This window comes from Gracilinanus agilis, chromosome 5, assembly GCF_016433145.1.
Source record: "Gracilinanus agilis isolate LMUSP501 chromosome 5, AgileGrace, whole genome shotgun sequence".
NCBI classification, from domain to species: Eukaryota; Metazoa; Chordata; class Mammalia; order Didelphimorphia; family Didelphidae; genus Gracilinanus; species Gracilinanus agilis.
Window position 1 is genome coordinate 98,055,991 of NC_058134.1, and position 19,126 is coordinate 98,075,116.

Here is a 19,126-nt window from a genome sequence, read left to right on the forward strand (position 1 = left end):
GCTGGAGATACAAGGATGTATAGAACACAAACCAGGTTCTTTTTTGAGTTCTAAACCCTTTTGGCAATCTGGTGACCTCCACAGACTCCTTCTTAGAATAATGGTTTTAATTGTATAAAATAAAATACATAGGATTATAAAGGAAACCAAAATTAGTGAAAATAAAGATACAAACTTTTTCCACCATCTAAGTTTACATACATAACTCCTGAAATCTATCCCTGGATACTTTGGGAGTCAGTGGTCTCCAGGTTAAGAACACTGACAAACCCTATCTTTACTGAGGTCAGGGAAAATAGGTCTACAAATAAATGCATAACAGAAGAGTGAAATAAATGCAAAGAAGAGGTCTAAAATGTTATGAAGAATATACTAGCTAGAGATTATTCATTTTCAGCTTGGAGGAGTGGGAAAATCAGAGAAAATGAGACTTCATGAGGAGAGTAGCACCTCAGTGGAAAGGACTTTTAACAGATGGATATAGCAGAAATCCTTGGCACGGGTCAGAACAAGAAGGAGAGAGTACAATGAGGACATAGGGAGGAGAAGAATCCAATTTAACTGGAGAAGAAAATGTAGAGCTAAAACAAGTTTGTAGCTGGATCATGGGCTATACTTTATTGGGTAGACAATGCTAGGTAACTGAAATTTTTGAGTAAAAGTTTGATACATGATCAAAGTAGTATGTTAGGATTATTGAATATCATATGTATAATGAATGCTTGGAAAGCAGATAAACCAGCTGGTTCCAATCCCATCTGGTGTTTTCATCTTTTTTCTGCTGGTCAGTATTAGTAGCCAGAATCTTTGAGCTACTGGGAATAAAATTCCTTTCTGTATCTTTCACTACCATTGCTTCCAGTCTAAGGTGCTTCAATTCCTCCAAATTCTTCTGGCTCTAAGTATGAATACCCCATCCCCCCGATTTCCTTTCTCTTTTTCACCCATAGAGTGGTAAATAAAATATTGGATAAAATAAATCCATATGGAGAATAGATCTTTTAAAAAATTGCTTTCATAACTTGCCTGCTAGAAGAAACCTTAGAGACCATGTAACATCCTACATCATAATTTTACAGAGGAAGAACTTAAGGTCCAGAAAAAAATATAAGTAATTTGCCCCAAATCACAAAGGTAGAAATTAACTAAGCTGAGATTTGAACCCAGGTCTTCTGATTCCATGACATATGTTCCTTCCATAATAATAATCTGCCCCTAATGGAAGAAAGATAATAAAAACAAATATCAGAATCATCAAGCTACAGACCACAAAAATCTTATTCTAGCCACAGACACTGGTTAAAAAGGAAATCTTTCTATGGGACCAGCTACTCCTCTATCTCAAAAGAAAAGCACTCTCCTAAACCCCAGACCAAATTCCTTTAGTTGTGGGAAAAACATTCCAAAGTTTGTAGCAGGGTCTCACCCCAAGAATGAGAGGCTCCAAATTCTGTTCTTGTCCAGAGGTACCCAGAAATACAATGATACAGGACAATTCTGAAGGACTTATGACAAAGAATGCTACCTACCTCCAGAGAAAGTACTGTTTGAATGGGAATGCAAATCAAAGCATTCTATTTTTCACTTTAGTTTGTGTTTTTATTTTGAAGTTTTGGTTTTATATGAGTTTTCTCTTACAATAATGACCAAGATGGAAAAATGTTTTGCATGATAATACATGTAAAAGTCAGATCAAATTGCTTACCATCTCTGGGAGTGGAGAAGAAAAGCAGGGAAGAAGAAAATCTGGATCTCCTAAGTTCAGAAAATTTATGTTGTAAATTGTTATTACATATAATTAGGGAAATAAAATACTTAAGGTAAAAATATTGAGACCATCTTTGAGTGGTGGTTGTCTTAGGCGGTTGACATCACTTCTTGGTCATCTAAGGACAAAGCAGCTAGGAAGTGCTCTAGGCCAGGGGTTGGCAACCTTTTTGGCTGTGAGAGCCATAAACGCCACATTTTTTAAAATGTAATTTCGTGAGAGTCGTACAGTGCTCACAGTGCGGCTCCTGTAACAGCGCCTGAAAAAAAATTGACTTTATGGCTCCTGCAGAAAGAGCCATACATTGCGACCCCTGCTCTAGGAAGACCTCTGATGCTTAACTGGTAAATTTAGATGGATAGCTCAGAAAAGGGAGTTTCGTTCATCTGAGTCAGCTGGTGGTTTCCTTATCTTTGTTGAATATCTTTCTCTTGCTATGGCTAATTCAAAATTTTTAATTAGCTATTTAATGACTGTTAGAAATAAAGAAGTCTCTGGGCCAAAATTCTGAGTTGAGGATCCAAATTTTAATTGTGGTAAATGAAAGCCTGTGGTGAAGACCCCCTTTAGATGTTCAACAGTGTATTTTATAGGTTTTTAACAGTTAATTAGCATTAGTCATTATCACAGTTGAAGGTACAGAGGAAGTGAAGAAACATGCAATGGTGCTTGATAATAAGGGTTTGGAACATTTGCTACAAAGTCATAAAAGTTCAGTATCATACTATCATACTACTGTGAGAGATGAAGTTGAGAAAGATGATGATCTCCTTTCTATCAAAACAAGTTGTTTCATGTTCCCAACCTAAGCCACAGTTCAGATAGGCAGGATGGAAACAGTCCTGGTTGATAGCTTAAAAGGCTATACTATATATAATAGGATTGAAACAGTCCTTGTGTTGATTGGTTAAAACCTGTTTGAATAACTAGGATAATTGGTTTTGTAAATTGCAATCAGATTAGCTAGCTTTCCTAAGATTGTAACTCAAGTAACCAGTCAATGGTGAATGAGGGGATGAGGGGGACTATCTTTGAGTCAGGGACTAGGAGAAAAGAAGGCTACCTGCTCTTATACTTTGTACTTGCTTGCTGGCTAGACATTCTCCCGAGGAGGACACCAAGTGATCATTCCTCTCACTACTTAGGTCAAAGTAACCTTTCTTGGTCACAATATTCTGAGGAACCTATAGAGGCATAAATCTTTAAAGGATTAAACAATACCTGAACAAGACAAGGTTGTTTTCATATTATCTCACCAGGTCAACTGTACACTCTCCACTCCCAATGAACCTTCTGCATGGGTTTCACCTTCCATAGATAACTACACAGAATTGAAGTTTTTATTCCTCCAACAAAAGCTCTTAATATATTTAGTTGTTATAATATTCTAATATACCAAACTATATCCTTTCTAATGCTATGGTTATTGTTAAAATTGATATCTTACACAAAGTTAGTATAACAGCTAGGTCTAACTCTTTTCTAAAAATTATAATTGCATTTACTTATCTAAAGGATTATATGTGATCATTTGGTTCATGATCAATATAAAGGCAAAAAAAATTTTTTCTTTCATGACCAATGAGTGTCTGATTTTGCCCTAAATTAAAATCTAAACTACCTGGGTTCTGCCCCTAGTCAGGCCTATCCTAAAACAGACATGTGACTGAAGAAACAGCCTGAACCTATCTTGTTTCAACAGATATTTCTTGGTTGCAGTTAATTTTCTGAACCATATGTCACCTATGTGCTGTTTGTGCAGATGTCTTGGGAGCCATAATTGTCAATGAGATTGTTTTTTCTGTATTCTCATGTATGTACCTTGTTAGTGTAGCCCATTAGAATAACCCAAAAGTCCTCAAAGTGTGACTGTCTTTTGGGGATCCCTAGTACCCTTTCAGGGAGTCTATGAGGGCAAAACTATTTTCATAATATGAAGATGTTTTAATTTTTGAACATAAAAAACCCAAAAACTCTTGGGAAAGTCCTCAATAATTTTAAAGAGTATAATGGGGTCTGAAGATTAAAAAAAAATGGAAAACTACTAGAACAAAAACTTCCTTTCGTTGATGCTTTGCCCTCCAGAAGAAAACATGTATTAAAACTGAGTTTGTACACATTTGCTTTGTCATCAGACTATTAGAGTTTTGCCTTTTGATCTCCACAACAGATCCAAAGCTCAATGGTTTCCTGTGTGGCAAGACAATGTTGTGGGAAAAGCACAACAAAGTTTGTAGCAGGGTCTCATCCTAAGAATGGGAGGCACAAAACTCTTGTCCAGAGATATGAAAGTCTTTATTTAAAGAAGAAGAGATTTAGGGTGATTAAATGAACTAAGGCCATATTGGTGAACCTATGGTGACTGTGGGAGGGGACTGCTCCCCTCCCCCTTTCAATGAGCACCTGAGGACATTTTTCATGTGACCCACCCCTCTGCCTAGCAGCCCAATGGGAGCACTTCCTCCCTCCCCTGTCTGGGGTAAGGTGAGGGCTCACATGCATTGTGAGGGTTGCATTTGGGGCACTCACTCTCTAAAAGGTTTGCCATCACTGACCTAAGGGATGATGAAGTAATCTCCAGTGGTAGAATGATCTCAGGGCTGGTGGAGTAGCCCAAGGAGGGGATGATGGTTTACATATTTATTGACTAGTCCACCCCTGGGCCTTCTGGGGCTTTCCTAGCAGAAATTTCCAGAGGAGGAGAAGCCTCACTATCACCCTGAAATGCCCTTATCTTGATGAGGAACTTAGAGAGGGTCTAGTATAGTTATAAGACCAGTATGACTGATATAAATACAGAATGGAACAATATAAGTGATTAATAATACTCAACAGAATAAGACTGTCTAAAGTACAAAAAAGAACAGTGCAAGACTATTATAAGTGATTAATGGAATACAACAGTTAAATGCTTAGTAATAGAGATTTTGCAATTTATACTTAACTAGTGCCAAATAGTGAAGAATACAAGACTTCAGAACATGGGGGTCCCACTTCTATCACTGCCAACCTCCATCAAGGATAGTGTACTGAATTTTATTTTTTTAAACCCCTAACTTCTGTGTATTGGCTCCTAGGTGGAAGAGTAGTAAGGGTGGGCAATGTGGGTCAAGTGACTTGCCCAGGGTCACACAGCTGGGAAGTGTCTGAGGCCGGATTTGAACCTAGGACCTCCTGTCTCTAGGCCTGACTCTCAATCCACTGAGCTACCCAGCTGCCCTCAGTGTACTGATTTTTAAATCAGGAGGTATTAGGTTAAAATCTTGTCTGACAGTGTTGTGAGTCGTGGACAAATTACTTATTCTCTTTGAGTCTCAATTTCTTATATGTAAAATGAGAATAATAATACCTGTAGAATCTAACTTATAGAATTGTTGCAAGGATCTACTGGGATAAGAATATGAAAAGCACTCTGCAAATTTTAAAATGTTCCATGAATATTATTATTGTTGTTGTTGATAATTATGATATTCTCTTGTCCCTATTAGGAAAAAAAGTTACCCCAGCTATATATTTAACATTTACCAACAAGCCCCTTTGTTGCATCCTTCTTCACCTCATCTCTGTAGCTTCTGACTTTTCTGATCAGCTCTTCTTCTTGCATATTTTCTCTTCATTGGGCTTTCCTGACATTATCCTGTCCTCATTTTCCTCCTGCTTGTATGATTATTCCTTAATCACATTTGCTGACATCATCCAGTTCTCAACCATCAATCAATGGTTTTCTCAAGGCCCCACAATGGGGCCTTCCCTTCTCTCTTCTTTCTCTATTGAGGATCTCATCTATTCCTAAGGATTCACTTATCATCTCTATGCAGGTATTTACCAAGTCTGTCTAAGCAGCTAGAATGATAACTGGGACTTTGCCCCAGGACACTGAATTTAGAGGGCATTAACAATGTTTACAATCCTTCCACTTACTGGGGTGATTTCTGCCACTCTGCTTCTGGCTCTCTTTCCATCATTGTCTTCCCACTTGTCACTTCTGGGGTCCCTGTTCTCTCCCTCTCCTTGAGAATTTTTCTTGCTGCTTATCCTGTGTCCTAGCTACAACATCTCTCTATCCTGACCTTATCTCTCTCCCGACTTCCAGTCGTGCCCAACTTCCCGCTAGATATTTCTACTGACTTGACTTGTCCTGAAGGTATCTTAAACTGCACATATCGAAAACAAAATTTGTCTTCTCCTTTACTTAAACGTCTCCATTTCTGCTGAGAAAGGCACAATCCTTCCAGTCAACCAGATTCACAACAATTTCTTATCCTTGATCTCTCCTAGCCAAACAGCTGCCACCTTCTTTCTCCTTCCCCTTCTCTTGAACACCATCTCCACATGAATTCACTTTCTTCTGTACTATTGCAATAGCCTTGGTCTCACTTTCTCATCTGTCCCTCTCCAATCTACTCCCCACATAGCTTTTAAAACAATCTTTCTAAATAAAACATACATCTGACTTTCCCACTCCTCTGCTCAATAACCTTCAGCTATTTCCTATTGTCTCAAAGATCAAATACTAATTAGAGGTTAGCATTTAAAATCTTTTACAGCCTGACTCCAGCCTATCTTTCTAAGCTTTCTCATGACTCCTCTTCCAAATGCTCTTTATTTCAGACTAAACTTAACATTCAGTCTTCCTTTTCCACATGCATAAGCTGTCCTACATGCCTGGAATACATTCTTTCTTCATCTGTTTCTTCAAGACCCACCTCAGGCCTCACCGCCTGCGGGGCTCCCAGAGCATCCTGGTTGTTATTGCACTCCCAGGCTCCAAATTCTATTGGGTTTACCATCACCACTAGGTCGTGCTGTTGGAGTGGACAAGCACCTGACTAATCCTCTCAATTTGAGTCTAAAGTCATTAGCAGCACACACATTCATGCTTGCTGTTAGTTACTCATCTCCTCTACCATTACTCCCAGGCTCTTCTACCACCCAGAGCAGGGTTCTTAACCTTTTTGTGAGGACTGGGCACCCTTTTGGCAGGCTGGTGACCCCTTCTCAGAAGAATGCTTTTAGAAACAAAAAATAAAATACACAGGAGTACAAAGGACACATTCTGTGGTCAGAAGATTGCAGTCCCATGTAGTCCAGGGGTAGGGCTAACAACTATAGTCATTTCAAAGGAATGGCGAACAGAAATCTGCAACAACTATAATGCAATGTGAAAATATCTCTGTTTTTATTGGTGGCAAAATACCAGGCACTGCTCACATGATCATGGTCGTTTGTCTATACTCATAATTAGTGGGGGAAATTCAGTTAGAGGGTAGTGAAAATTAAAAATATACACTTTCCTCATCCAAGTTCAATGATCCCCTGAAATCTCTCCACAGACACGGACCCAGGTCACAAAACCTTGATCTGGACATGAGCATGACAATTAGTCTCTTGGTTGATGAACTCACCGGTTGGCCACCACTTTCTTTCACTTGTCAAACAAAAGCTTCTGCTTCTTTTAAAAGTCATTCTCTTATAAACTTTTGATTCATATTCAATAAAGGGGTGGTAAAAACAGAGGAATTCTTGAACCACACAGATGAACAGTTCCATTCATTTCCAGATACAACTCTCTCAAGTTCCCCCAGCAAAGGAAAATACTCACTTGGGGCAGCCCGTCAGTGGCAGCCTCCTCAGCCAGGGTCTAGAGTTTAGGAGGACAGGAAGTCAGAATCAGATCACAAGCATTCCAGCTCGCAGAAAACAATCTAATCTCAAAATCAGCACACCGGTTTGAAAGCTGGAAATCCCCTTTCCCTCTCTCTGCTTTCTTCCCTGGGGCAACGAGAAGTCTCCTTTCACTTTCTCTGTGGTTTACTCACCTCTGAGGCTAGAGAACTTAGCTTCCTTGGAAGCCTCCACTTTGTTGTTTCCATTTTCCTTAGTTAGTGTGGTGGCAGAGGTCAGTGTGGCAGCTACCATCTGCCCCCAATTTCACCCTCAAAAATTCTAGGGCAGCGCTTTGTTTGACCTCTCACAGTATATATATATATACGCCTTGTCTGTTAGCCACATCAGACCTGAAACCCAAAGGGCCAGTGGAGCTCTATCAGGGTCATTGTTTGTTCCCCTTTGTATCCCCGGAACTTGGTACAATGCTTGGCACAAAGGAGGCACTTAATATTTATTGACTATTGACCGATTAGGACATATGTCAACTAGTCACCAACCCGTACTTGGAAAAAGGTTGAAATCATCTAGGATTGAAAAGTAGGGGCTCCAATCTGTTTGCCATGTGCTTCTACTGTAAGGTGCCTTTGCTGCTCTTAGGGATGGTGGAAGGGAAAGATAAATTCCCTTTCCTACTCCTCACCCTCTGCCACATTCGTCCTGCACCCTGGTCTGGAGAATCAAAAGAGAGCGAGCTTATAGAAAGAATTCAAAACGAGTGTGCTGTTCTTCAGTTTACTCTTACTAATCACCAAAAGGCTACACCATTCTCTGATGACAGTCCGTCTGTCCCTCTGCCCCCTTCCCCACCCCTCTAAATCACCAATCATCTTCTAGTCAATCCTAGTCCCAGAGGCCCAATCAGAGGAGCTCACTGTATCTCTGCTACCTATAGTTCAGTCCAGGAGTGTGCTGGTAAATGTTTAATAGGGGACAGAAAAGGATACCTCTGCTGTGGCCTCTGCAAGACCTGTAAGTTGATTGAGGATTCATTAGATTGAGCAGAGACTCTCCTGATCAACTTCCCATTACATCAACATCTCACTGTTTTAGCCACTACTATTTAATTTATTTGTGTTAATGTAACCCTAGCACCAACATAAAATGTAAGCTCTCTGAGGACAGGGATTGTTTTTTCTATCCTCAGGACTAGCACAGAGCACATAGTAAAGGTTCGGACATGTTTATTTTATTGACAAATCAAGGGATTTATGGCTCCAGAAGGATTTTTCTTATTAGATATGTGTGAGGCCCTGAAGCAAAGGGAGAGACACCCAATGAATTTTAGAGGGTCAAGGTCTAGACTGGGCAAGGCTGTGGAGTGGCAGGATATACCCCAAAGGTAGGTCCTTTCGCCCATGGGGCCATGATCCCACACTCTGATGGTTTGGTCTGGTGGAGGAGCTCAGCTAGCTGTCTTGACTGAGGTCTGGCCAGCTGGCCAGCTTCCCTGAGCTTGGATTGGGGGGGGGGGTCGAGTCAAGGAGAATGGAGGAAGGAGAGGTTTCTTTTCAGGAAGGGTAGGAGCTGGGACTGCTGTTTGGGAGATCATTCTAGATCTTTCAGGATCAGGAGACAGACAGAAGGGAACCCCAGGAGTTGTGGGAGTAGGGAAGTAGAAAGATTGGATGGTGGTAATGGGGAGGTGGGTGTCATGGAGCCAGAGATGGGAGGAGATGGGGGCAGAGACCAGATGCAGGGGAGGAGCTGGGGAGGCGGAGGTTGGGGGAAAGGGGGAGGAGAGGCAGACGGCAAGAGAGAGCTTAAGAGGAGAGGTCCAGCAGCCCCAGCTAGGAAGAAGGTGAAGTAGGAGCAAGGAGGGGTGGGAAATGGGGGATGGACAGGAGGGTGAGGAGCTAGAAGGGTGGGTCAATGGTAAGGGAAAAGCTGACTCTAGAGTCCAGTTTTATGTGCCCATTATCTTGGAGGTTGTACCAAGCTTTGGAACTCTTCTCAGGGCTGAAGAGTTTGCCACAGGACAGCTCATAGGGGTCTAGGGGAGGTCAGAAACTGATTCAAAAATTGGGAAGAGGAAGAAGTGATTTGGCCCCAGAAAAGAGGAAAAAAGGGGAAGGGAAGTGGTGAGACCACTCACTGTGCGAAGGAACTAAACTGGAAAAGAACCAACGTCGGTTAGGAACCTGGAGGCTCTGCAAGGGGAAGGGGAGCTGGAGTCTTGTCGAGATAAGATTATTTGGATTGGACAGGCCAGTAACAGGCCCCAGCATGCTGAGGGTTAAGCACCAGCTCAGCCCCTCCGCTGAGTGTTTACGTCCTCCCCAAAATATTCTGTCTTCTGTGTGTGCCTCTCCTCTTCCTCTTCTATTCCCCTCCCTTCCCCACAAGCCTTCTCCGAGCGGGTGGAGCTAGGATCTGGGGGGGATGGAAGGGGGAGATTGGCTGGGAAACTCCAGGGCACTGACCTGACCCCAGAGGGAGGAGGGAGAGGAGGCTCCGGAAGTGGGAGGGATGGAGGAGAGACAGAATTGAGAAAAGGGGTGGCATGGCAGGAGTGCAGTGGGCACAATGGGAGACGGGGTGGGAGGGAAGACAGAATCTGTTTCTAGGGCTTCGGGAAACTGGTCTTGGCTATGACGGCATGGCCTGTTTCTGGGAAACTTCACAGAACAGCTCTTCCCCGAAGAGTCCTTTTGGGGAAGGGAGCTGGAAAAGAGAAAGAGGGGAGGGAAGGGCAAGAAGGGGCGCTAGCTAGACAGCATCCAGGAATCTGCAATGCCACTTTCAGGAAGGACTCAGAGGAGGTAGTTCTCCCTGCATAGCTCTCCACCCTCACCCCAACCCCAGGCTTTGGTGGGCCTAGAACTGGAAGAGCTTTGCAGCTGACCCAGGGAGGCAAGCAGGTGAGGAGGGAGATCCTAGGCTGGGGCAAAAAAGATCCAAGGGTCCTCCAGCTATCTGGCAGCCCTCCCCTCACTGCTTCCACGCCGACTCTCTCCTAATGCCCTGCTGTGACTCAGATGGTCCTAGAAAGAGAGCTGCAAAGGGCCTCAGAGATCAAGCAAGCCTCCTCATTTTACAAATTAGAAATCTAAGATCCAAGGGAAAAGACTTGCCAAGCTCACCCAGAGAGCAGTGCTGGATTTCAAACCAAGGTCCTCTGACTACAAATCCAGGACTCTTTCCACAGTTCCAAGTTGTTCTCCTCCCCCCACACCATGAAAGATGCCCTGGTTGTTTGTTTTATTCTATTTCCTTTCCATCAGAGTGTGATTTTTCCCTAAACCTCACTCCCCAGGGGCGGCTCCATCTAAGGCCGTATCAACTGCCTCCTGATCCATTAGACCCCCTTCCTTTCCTGAACCCTGTGTCTTCCCATACAACTAAAGGAGGAGCCCAAGGGCAGGGCAGGACCAGCAGGGAGTCATGACACTAAGTCTGGGTGACAGTGGAGAAGATGGAGCAGGGCGTGGGGGAAGAGCAGGGATTGTGGAATTTGGCACGGGGATCTTGCTCTCATGGACACAGCTTCATCCCTTGCAGGTGCCTGGCCCAGATCCAATTGCCTGGGATGTGCAGGAAAGAAATGAGACAGTTGCTGTTCCCCCTGGCCCTGTGGCTCAGTGCCCTGGGGCCCACAGGAACCAGAGGAGATGAGCTTTCTGTGCCACAACAACGGGGGTTGCAGGTGGCTCTGGAGAAGTTCCACAATCACCCACCTGTGCAGTGGGCATTCAAGGAGATTGGTGTGGACACTGCCAGTGACACGGTGGGTGGGATGGACCCCTTTGGCTGGACTGAGGGTGGGGAGGGGTACATTGAGAGAAGAGTTCTCCACTTTGCTCTGGGAGGGGGTGCATTCTGGGGTTCCACCCCAGAGACATCAGTATTTTGCCAGTAGGCAATTTTTAAAAAATTAAAAACCCTTACCTTCCATCTTGGAATCAATACTGTATATGGGTTCCAAGGCAGGAGAGTGGTAAGGGTAGGCAATGGGGGTTAAGTGACTTGCCCAGGGTCACACAGCTGTGAAGTGCCTGAGACCAGATTTGAACCCAAGATCTCCCATCTCTAGGCCTGGATCTCAATCCACTGAACTTGCCCCCAACAGACAATTTTTAAAAAATGAAAAGCATTTAATGAAATAAGATTTTTAAAAATTGCACTAGAGCATTACCCCACTTACCAGCCCAAATCTAGGGTACATCCTCCCATAAATACATGAAGCACCCATGGTAATGGTGAGCATACCTGTAAAGGACATGTAGCCAGACAGAGTGGAGGAGTCATTCATACACCTGCTCTCTACTAATGCAGGACTACCAACCCCTGCTGACAGCATTAAGTTGGAAAATGATTTGCAATTAATAAGCTTCCAGATACCAAGGAAAGATTTGGAGCTAGAAGGGACCTTAGAGGTCATTTAGTCCAATGGTCTCATTTTACAGATGAGAAAACTGAGGCTTAGCCAGGAGTCACCCGCCCAAAGTAAGTAACTTGGCAGTGCCAGGCTTGGAACTTAAGTTCTCTGGCTCCAAACCCAGTACTCCTTCCATTGTGCCACCCTTGGATGCTACCTTCTCACAGTCATCTCCCTTGAAGGACAGCAATGTAATACAGCTGGGCAGCCTAAATGGCCCAGTGGCTAGAGCACTGCTCCTAAAGTTAGGAAGACCTGAGTTCAAATTTGACACATTAACCATATGATTCCAAGGAAGTCACTTGACCCTGTTTTCCTCAGTTTCCTCATCTTTAAAATAAACCAGAGAAGGAAACGGCAAGCCATTCTGATAGTTTTACCAAGAAAACCCCAACTGGGGTCAGGAAGAGTTGGATATGACTGAAAAATGCCTAAATAATGCCTGACAATAAATATGTTGCCACAACATTTGTTAAACCCTTACTTTTGTGTCTGTCCTCAGTCATTTCCTGGAGGGACATTTGTGCGCCTGGAATTTGGGCTCCAGCAGACCAGCTGCAGAAAGAAGGACTGGAGGAATACTGAGTGCAAAGTGAAGCCCAACGGGGTGAGTGACGTCTAATGGCTCTTCTTATTTGTGTATGTGTGTGTGTGTTTTGGGTGGCTTCAGGAACTTAGATCTGAGTCTCTGTGTGCTTACGTGCGTGGATAACATGAAACACGCCTGTCTACATAACATACATGAATGAGTAGGTGTTTATGCATGTGTATGTGTCTATATGTATAAACATGCCCGTGTGTATGTCTAGAATACATGGCTCTGAGTGGAACATATATGCCTTTTGTGTGTACTTAGAAGTATACTAGAATGTACCTTGTATGTACATGCAATAGATGTAATATGTAATAATATGGGGGGTCTGTATCATAGAACACGTATTTCTTCTTTGTATGTCAGAGGGAGACAGAGCTGTAAAACACATGGCTCTTTGGGGGAATGGTGTCGCCTGGGTGGGAAGGGGAAAGAGAAGCTTAATGAGAAGGCTGGAGAACGGAGACCTCACTACCTCACGTTGGAAGGCAGCGGCCATGGTCTCGTGTTGTGAGTGGGAAGGTATACACAGAGCTTTCTGGAGGTTAATTTCAAATGAGACCTTTGGGTGGGTGAAGGTAGGAATGGGCTGAATCTTCAAGAGTAAAGGTGAAGAAATGGGACTATGTAGATGGGGAGGAATCCTGGGGGAGTATCAGACAGGTTCTGGGTGAAGCCTTGCTTTCCCCAAAGATCTAGGTTGATTCTGCCTACCACGTCCAAGTTTTAAAACACTGGAGAGGTCCAAGGAACAGAATTTGGTTTGGATTCTCCCAGAACTATGGAATTCCCTGGGCTTCCCTGATCTTTAAAAATGAGGGTACCTTAGATCTAGCCCACTGATTGAACCCAAGATTGAAATAATTGAAGACCTAAATGGCAGAGTTTAACTAGAACCGGTCCAATTTAGGGGAAGCTATGTGACTTAGTGGAAGGAACACTGGACCAGGTATCTATAGACTTAAATTCTAGGCCCACTAGACTGACTGCTACTGATTCAGGGACCATAGGCAAATCACTTAATATCTCTAGGCCTCAGTTTCCTTGGGACCTGTAAAAGGAGGGGTTGGATTAAATCATTTCTAAGATCCCAATGTCCTACGATGGAAGAGGTTCTGGGCACTAGCTGCTGTGTTCTACTTGGCCAACTCCTCATGGGGAACCCCTGCACTACCCTCAAGCTCTAGTACCCTTTATTTTATTTTATTTTATTTTAAACCCTTAACTTCTGTGTATTGGCTCATAGGTGGAAGCGTGGTAAGGGTGGGCACTCTAGTACCCTTTAGCCAAGAAATAAATCTGTTACCTCCAATGCTCTCCATGTCAAAGCAGCTGGCCCCATATATCCCCCACCCCCCTCCATAGCCAAGAGTCTTTTCCCAAAAACTCTAGCCTGCCATATCCCTCATTGTATCCCATTCCCTGATACTAACTCATCCATTATATTGCCAGTGCGGCATAGGAGGGAGAATGTTGGATCTGAAGTCAGAGGACCTGGGTTTGAATCCCAGCTCTGCCACTTACTACTTGTGTGACCTTGATTAAGTCACTCAGTTTCCTCATCTGTAAAATGACAAAGTGGGACTAGGTGTCTTCTAAGATCCCTTCTAGCTCTAGATCTATAAACCTTTGACCTATGCTTCTATGGTCCCAGCGGAAGAGGAATTGTTTGGCTTGCATCAAGTTTGATTCTAAGGACCGGATCCTGAAACAGATGATTCACTGCCCCATCGGGCCTCCGTGGAGTCAAAGGGTAAGCCTCAATGCTTTGTTTCTAAGGTAGGGGGAAGAGGGAACGTGGAGGGAGAACGAGATGTAAGAGGTGACAGAAAGAAGTGTTGTGACTGGGAGCCATGAATCCTGAATAGCCCAGAGGAGGGTAACTGGATGAAGAGGAATCTTGGACAGGATCCATCTGTTCCCTGAGATGAAATGGTTCAGGTGTGAGGAAGAGGAAGAGGAGGGAGGGAGTGAGAGTGGGACAATGTCAAGTCAAGGACTTGGCAGAATAGGAGGAAGTGGTTTCTTTTTTGGTCCTGTGACCTAGACCAAGACTAAATGTATCTATAGGATCCTGAAGGGCAGCAGGAGACCCAGTGCACTCAAGTGGAACGAGCTGGTGAGGAACCCCACAGTTATTACTTCCCTGGCACATATGCTTTTTCTAGAAGTCACAGCTCTGGTTGAATCCTAAGCAGGTAAGAATCTCTGGGAGGGAAGGGAAAAAACTACATGTAGGCAGGATGGCCATTGGTGGATGGGTTTACAAATTGAGAATAAGGCTAGGATGCAGATCCAGGGTCGCTGGGGTCACAATAGAGAATAGTTAGGCATTGAGAAAGTCAGTATTAGAGATGGGAATGGAATTAAGAATTTCTTTTTCATCCTAACTCAAGAATTTCTCTTCTCTCTTCTCTCCAGGGTGCTACCTTGCTTTCAATTCCTTTGAAAACCAGTGAAAAGTGTGAAGGCTCCCAACATCCCTCTCAACTCACAAGAGCAAGCATCCCCTTTCCCACCTCACCTGGGAAAAGAGGCGAGGCTCTCCTAACCCTGTACACAAACACCCTTGCTCCTTCCTGCCTCAAATAAAACTTCCCAAAACTTTGTACTTTCTTATTTCATTTCTTTCTTTCTTTCACTATGTCTTAGAAGTGAATGGGCATTATGCAAAGGGAGTCCGATTTAGGATTAATGACAATGACCAATCTCCATTCCCTGGAACAGATGATGCACCAGGCCTTCTTTCTCTCAATAGTGAGATGGTGGACTATCAGGGGAGGAATATTGCTTATGCTGTTAGATGGTTTGCTTTGTCAGTTGGTTTTGATGAATTGTCTTTCTTTGTTACAAAGGAGGATACTCAAGGGAGTGAGAATAATATACAAGGAAATATTATACATAAAAAGGATAAAAAAAATTTAAAAAAACCTTACCTTCTGTCTTAGAATAAATATTAAGTACCAGTTCCAAAGCAGAAGATTGGTAAGGGCTAGGCAACTGGGGTTAAGTGACTTGTTCAGGATCACACAGCTAGGATTGGTCAGGCACCAGATATGAAATCAATAAACTTCTAAAAGGGAATCAGGCCTGTTGCTACTGCTATGATTACCTGACTAACTATATCCACAAAAGGCATATACAAAGACCAGACCAGAGCTCAAGGGCTTCTAAAATGAGGAGGGAGGTGATGTCCTGGTTATTCCACCTCTGGAGTTCTGTCCTCAGATTTGAGCTTCATATCTTAAGAGGGACTTTGGCAAGATGGAATAAGTTCTAAGGAGGACAAACAGGATGGTAAAGAGGCACACGATAAGGTTTAGCCTACAAAAGAGAAGTTTTGATGGGGTTGGGGGAGAGAGAACATAACTGTCTTCAAATATGTTGAGGATTATCATACAGAATGAATATTAGATTCTGCTCTTCCACAGAGGGCAGAATCAGGAACAAAGTTCAGAAGTTTTAGGGAGATAGATTTAATTTCAACATTAGGAACATTTTCTTAGAGTTGTTGGACTTTCATCCAAGATGGCTACAGGAAAAGAGGCAGACCCCACAACAACAGAAAAACAAAAAAACAGAAATTCATACCAGATGGAATGATTATGAAATCTGCAATACTACAGTGGATTTTTCCACTTGTTTCTGAAAAAAAAAATTAATCAGAAGCCTGAGATCAATATGAAAGAGGGCAACCACCAAAATGAGTGAAGAGCTTCCCCTAGAAAAGCCCAAGGAGATCAGAAAGTTCCCTGGTGAGGGTCTTGGAAGCCTTGGAGAATGGCAGGAAACAGTATAGAGGAGCCGCACTCAGACCTGGATACCCCAGGCCCAGGGTCTCTTTAATGCCTAACACTGTCCTGAGATGTTGGAGTGGTCAGATTTAATCATAGGAACCATAAAGATATGGGGGCGGGGATGAAGAGGGGAAGTAACTCCAGGGTGGTGTGGAGGTTAGCACAAGAACCCAGGACACCAAGGGAGCTCAAACTGGGCCAATCATCCCTCCCAAATGTGCAGCAGAGGGCTATGAAAATGGAAGGATTTACATTTTTTTAGGGATCATCTCATTCTTTGTACTTGAATCTTCAGCACCTAGCACAGTGCCTGGAGCATAGTAGGTTCTCAATAAATATTTGTTAATTGATTAATTGAATAAAGGATGTTAAATCATTTTTGCCTCCAGACTAGCCCTCACAACTGATATCCAGGGAAGCAACTCCACCCACAGAGCAAGCAAGCTAGCCTTGAGGAAACAGTAAGACTCCCCTAGAGGAGAGATAAAAGATGGCATGTGTTGGCAAGTGAAATCACCACCATTACTTTGACCACTCTCTCTCCTGATGAAGACAACCCAGAACCCTCAGCCTAAGAACCATGGGAATAGCAGTGTTCTCCAGGTCACCTGTTTTAATCCTAGTCCAGACCCCATAGACATTGAGAGGAGAAATCATTGTAAGAAACCCGCATTCCTAATCACCACCAGCAATAACTGCTGACCAACTATGTTCAATAGGCAGAGAGCACAGGAGTCCTAGAACTGGCACACCTTATCTAGACCCACCATGGGTCTTGCTTCTGACCCAGCCCACATAGTCATTATCCAGGAAGACAATGCCTGTGGACAAGGGGCCAATCATTCCTGCTAACCCAACTAAGTAGGCAAGTCAGCCTATCTGAAGCATCAAGGCACTCTGAGGGAGGTATAGGAAACAGCATGTTCAAGGTAAATCACCATCACCAATTTGGCCACCATGTCCCTTCTGAACCTGATGGAGGTAGTCCAGGACTCTCAACCCCAAAGCCTTGAGAAAATCCATGTGTCCTGCCCAGTGCCCTCTGCCATCATCCTAGCAGTGGCCCCTCTAGAGACAGATGCAGCCTGAAGACTAGAGCTGCAGGTGATATAGCCATAGCCCCTGTAGACCCAGAAAAGAAAAATTCTTGCCACCAAAGTCCTTGGCACTCTCAAATGGTCCAACATCAGAAATAAACATTTTGTCAGTGAAAGTAACATGAAAGAAGAGGCATTATTGTCTTTTCTGCAGTTGTACCTTAGGTACCATGGGATCTTTCCATGTATGCTCTCTCCCCATTAAAATGTAAGCTTCTTGAGAAGGAAGCCTCTCTTAATTTCCCTTTTTAATCCCATCTCTTAGCACAATGCTTTATACATAGTGAGTGCTTAACAAATGCTTCATTCATTCATTTATTTTTATGCAAAGGATAGAGTTAAATACAAATTTGCAAAGACAAAAATGAAAATTCAGAGAAACTTAGAAAAATTTATTTGAACAATTAAAGGGGCTATATGATGATGTGGGGCAGCTAGGTGGCACAGAGGATACAAAGAGGGAGGAAGTGGGTCTAGAATCAGGAAGATTCATCTTCCTGAGTTCAAATTTGGTCTGACACTTACTACCTGTGTGACCCTGGGCAAGTCACTTAACCTTGTTTGCCAGTTTCCTCCTTTGTAAAATGAGTTGGAGAAGGAAATGGCAAACCATTCCAGCATCTTTGCCAAGAAAACTCTAATAAGAGTTGGACACAACTGAAAGGACTGAATATATGCTGATGTCTTCAAATGGTGATGAATAAGAAATCTAGACCACCTAGGAGATGGGCTACTTCTGCTCTGAGGGTCTGAAGAGGGGAAAGATGAGGAGGATAAATGGCATACATCAAGGAATGAGAAGGGAACAAAGTGTTTATTGTGTCCACTATGTGTCATGCACAGTGCTAAGTACTTAATATTATGGGAAGGAGGAAGAAGTGGGCTGAACTTCATATTTCTCATAATTAAGTATAATAGAAAAGGATGCAAATATTGAGAAAGGGGTGAGGCAAGCAGGTGCTCAAGAAGATGAACCTAATTTTTAATTGGAATTGGATAAAAAAGGCTTAATATGGTTTGGTGTAGAAAAAGATCACATTCAACAGCAAAATAATTTGGGATGGTCAAGAGGAAAGATAATATAGGTGAAGGAAAAGCTACAAGCAAAACAATTTCCTGATTCTAGAGGGAGGATAAAAGAAGTAGTATGTTGCTAAATGTTCTGGAAGAAAAAGTACACATAACACACTTTTAAGCTTTCTCAGCATCATTAAGATATTTTCTCCATCACTTTGTTAAATTTAGACAGTCAACAAAACAATAAATCAAGCCTTGATTTGTAGTGAGGTATAATGGTCCTACTGAAATTTAACAATTAGCTTGAGCCAAAAGGGAAGAAAAAGAAAAGAACTAGAATTTAAGGTGGAATGATTGACCACTAACTGGAGAATGGCTAAACAAAATAAGGCACATAGATATAATGAAGTAATAAATGATAAAGGAGTCGATTTATGAATACAAACAGAATGAAGTAAGAAGAACCAAGAGGACAACTTAAAGGATAACAAGAGTATAAGGAAAAACAACTTGGAAGGACTTAAGAACTTGGAACAATGAGACAACCAACAATGTCTGCAGAGGACGTGAGGTAAAGTCTGCTTCTGTCAGAGAAAGAAGATGGACTGTTGGGGCAGAAAATGGCATACAATTTTGGTTTGGGGCTTGCTTGACTGCTTATGTTGCAAGGATTTTTTTCTCTACCTCTATTTTTAAATGGTGGATATGGGAGAAGTTGGAGAAGAAAGGAGTAGTTAGCAGTAGGAGTGCTAAAAAAGCGTGCCATTGAAAATGTTTTAGAATGCACAGAAGGGAACAAAAGGAAGTCTG

General features: G+C 42.9%; 1 protein-coding gene across 1 annotated transcript; it reads left to right on the forward strand.

The window, feature by feature from the left end:
• Window positions 1–9,182: 9,182 nt before the first annotated feature.
• On the forward strand, window positions 9,183–15,016 carry RARRES2 (retinoic acid receptor responder 2). Its single transcript, XM_044679472.1, has 6 exons — window positions 9,183–9,236; window positions 10,937–11,162; window positions 12,316–12,420; window positions 14,060–14,158; window positions 14,476–14,603; window positions 14,827–15,016. Exons 2-5 carry the CDS (start codon window positions 10,965–10,967, stop codon window positions 14,590–14,592), a joined length of 519 nt encoding a protein of 172 aa, XP_044535407.1. The 5' UTR covers window positions 9,183–9,236; window positions 10,937–10,964; the 3' UTR covers window positions 14,593–14,603; window positions 14,827–15,016.
• The last annotated feature ends 4,110 nt before the right edge of the window (window positions 15,017–19,126 follow it).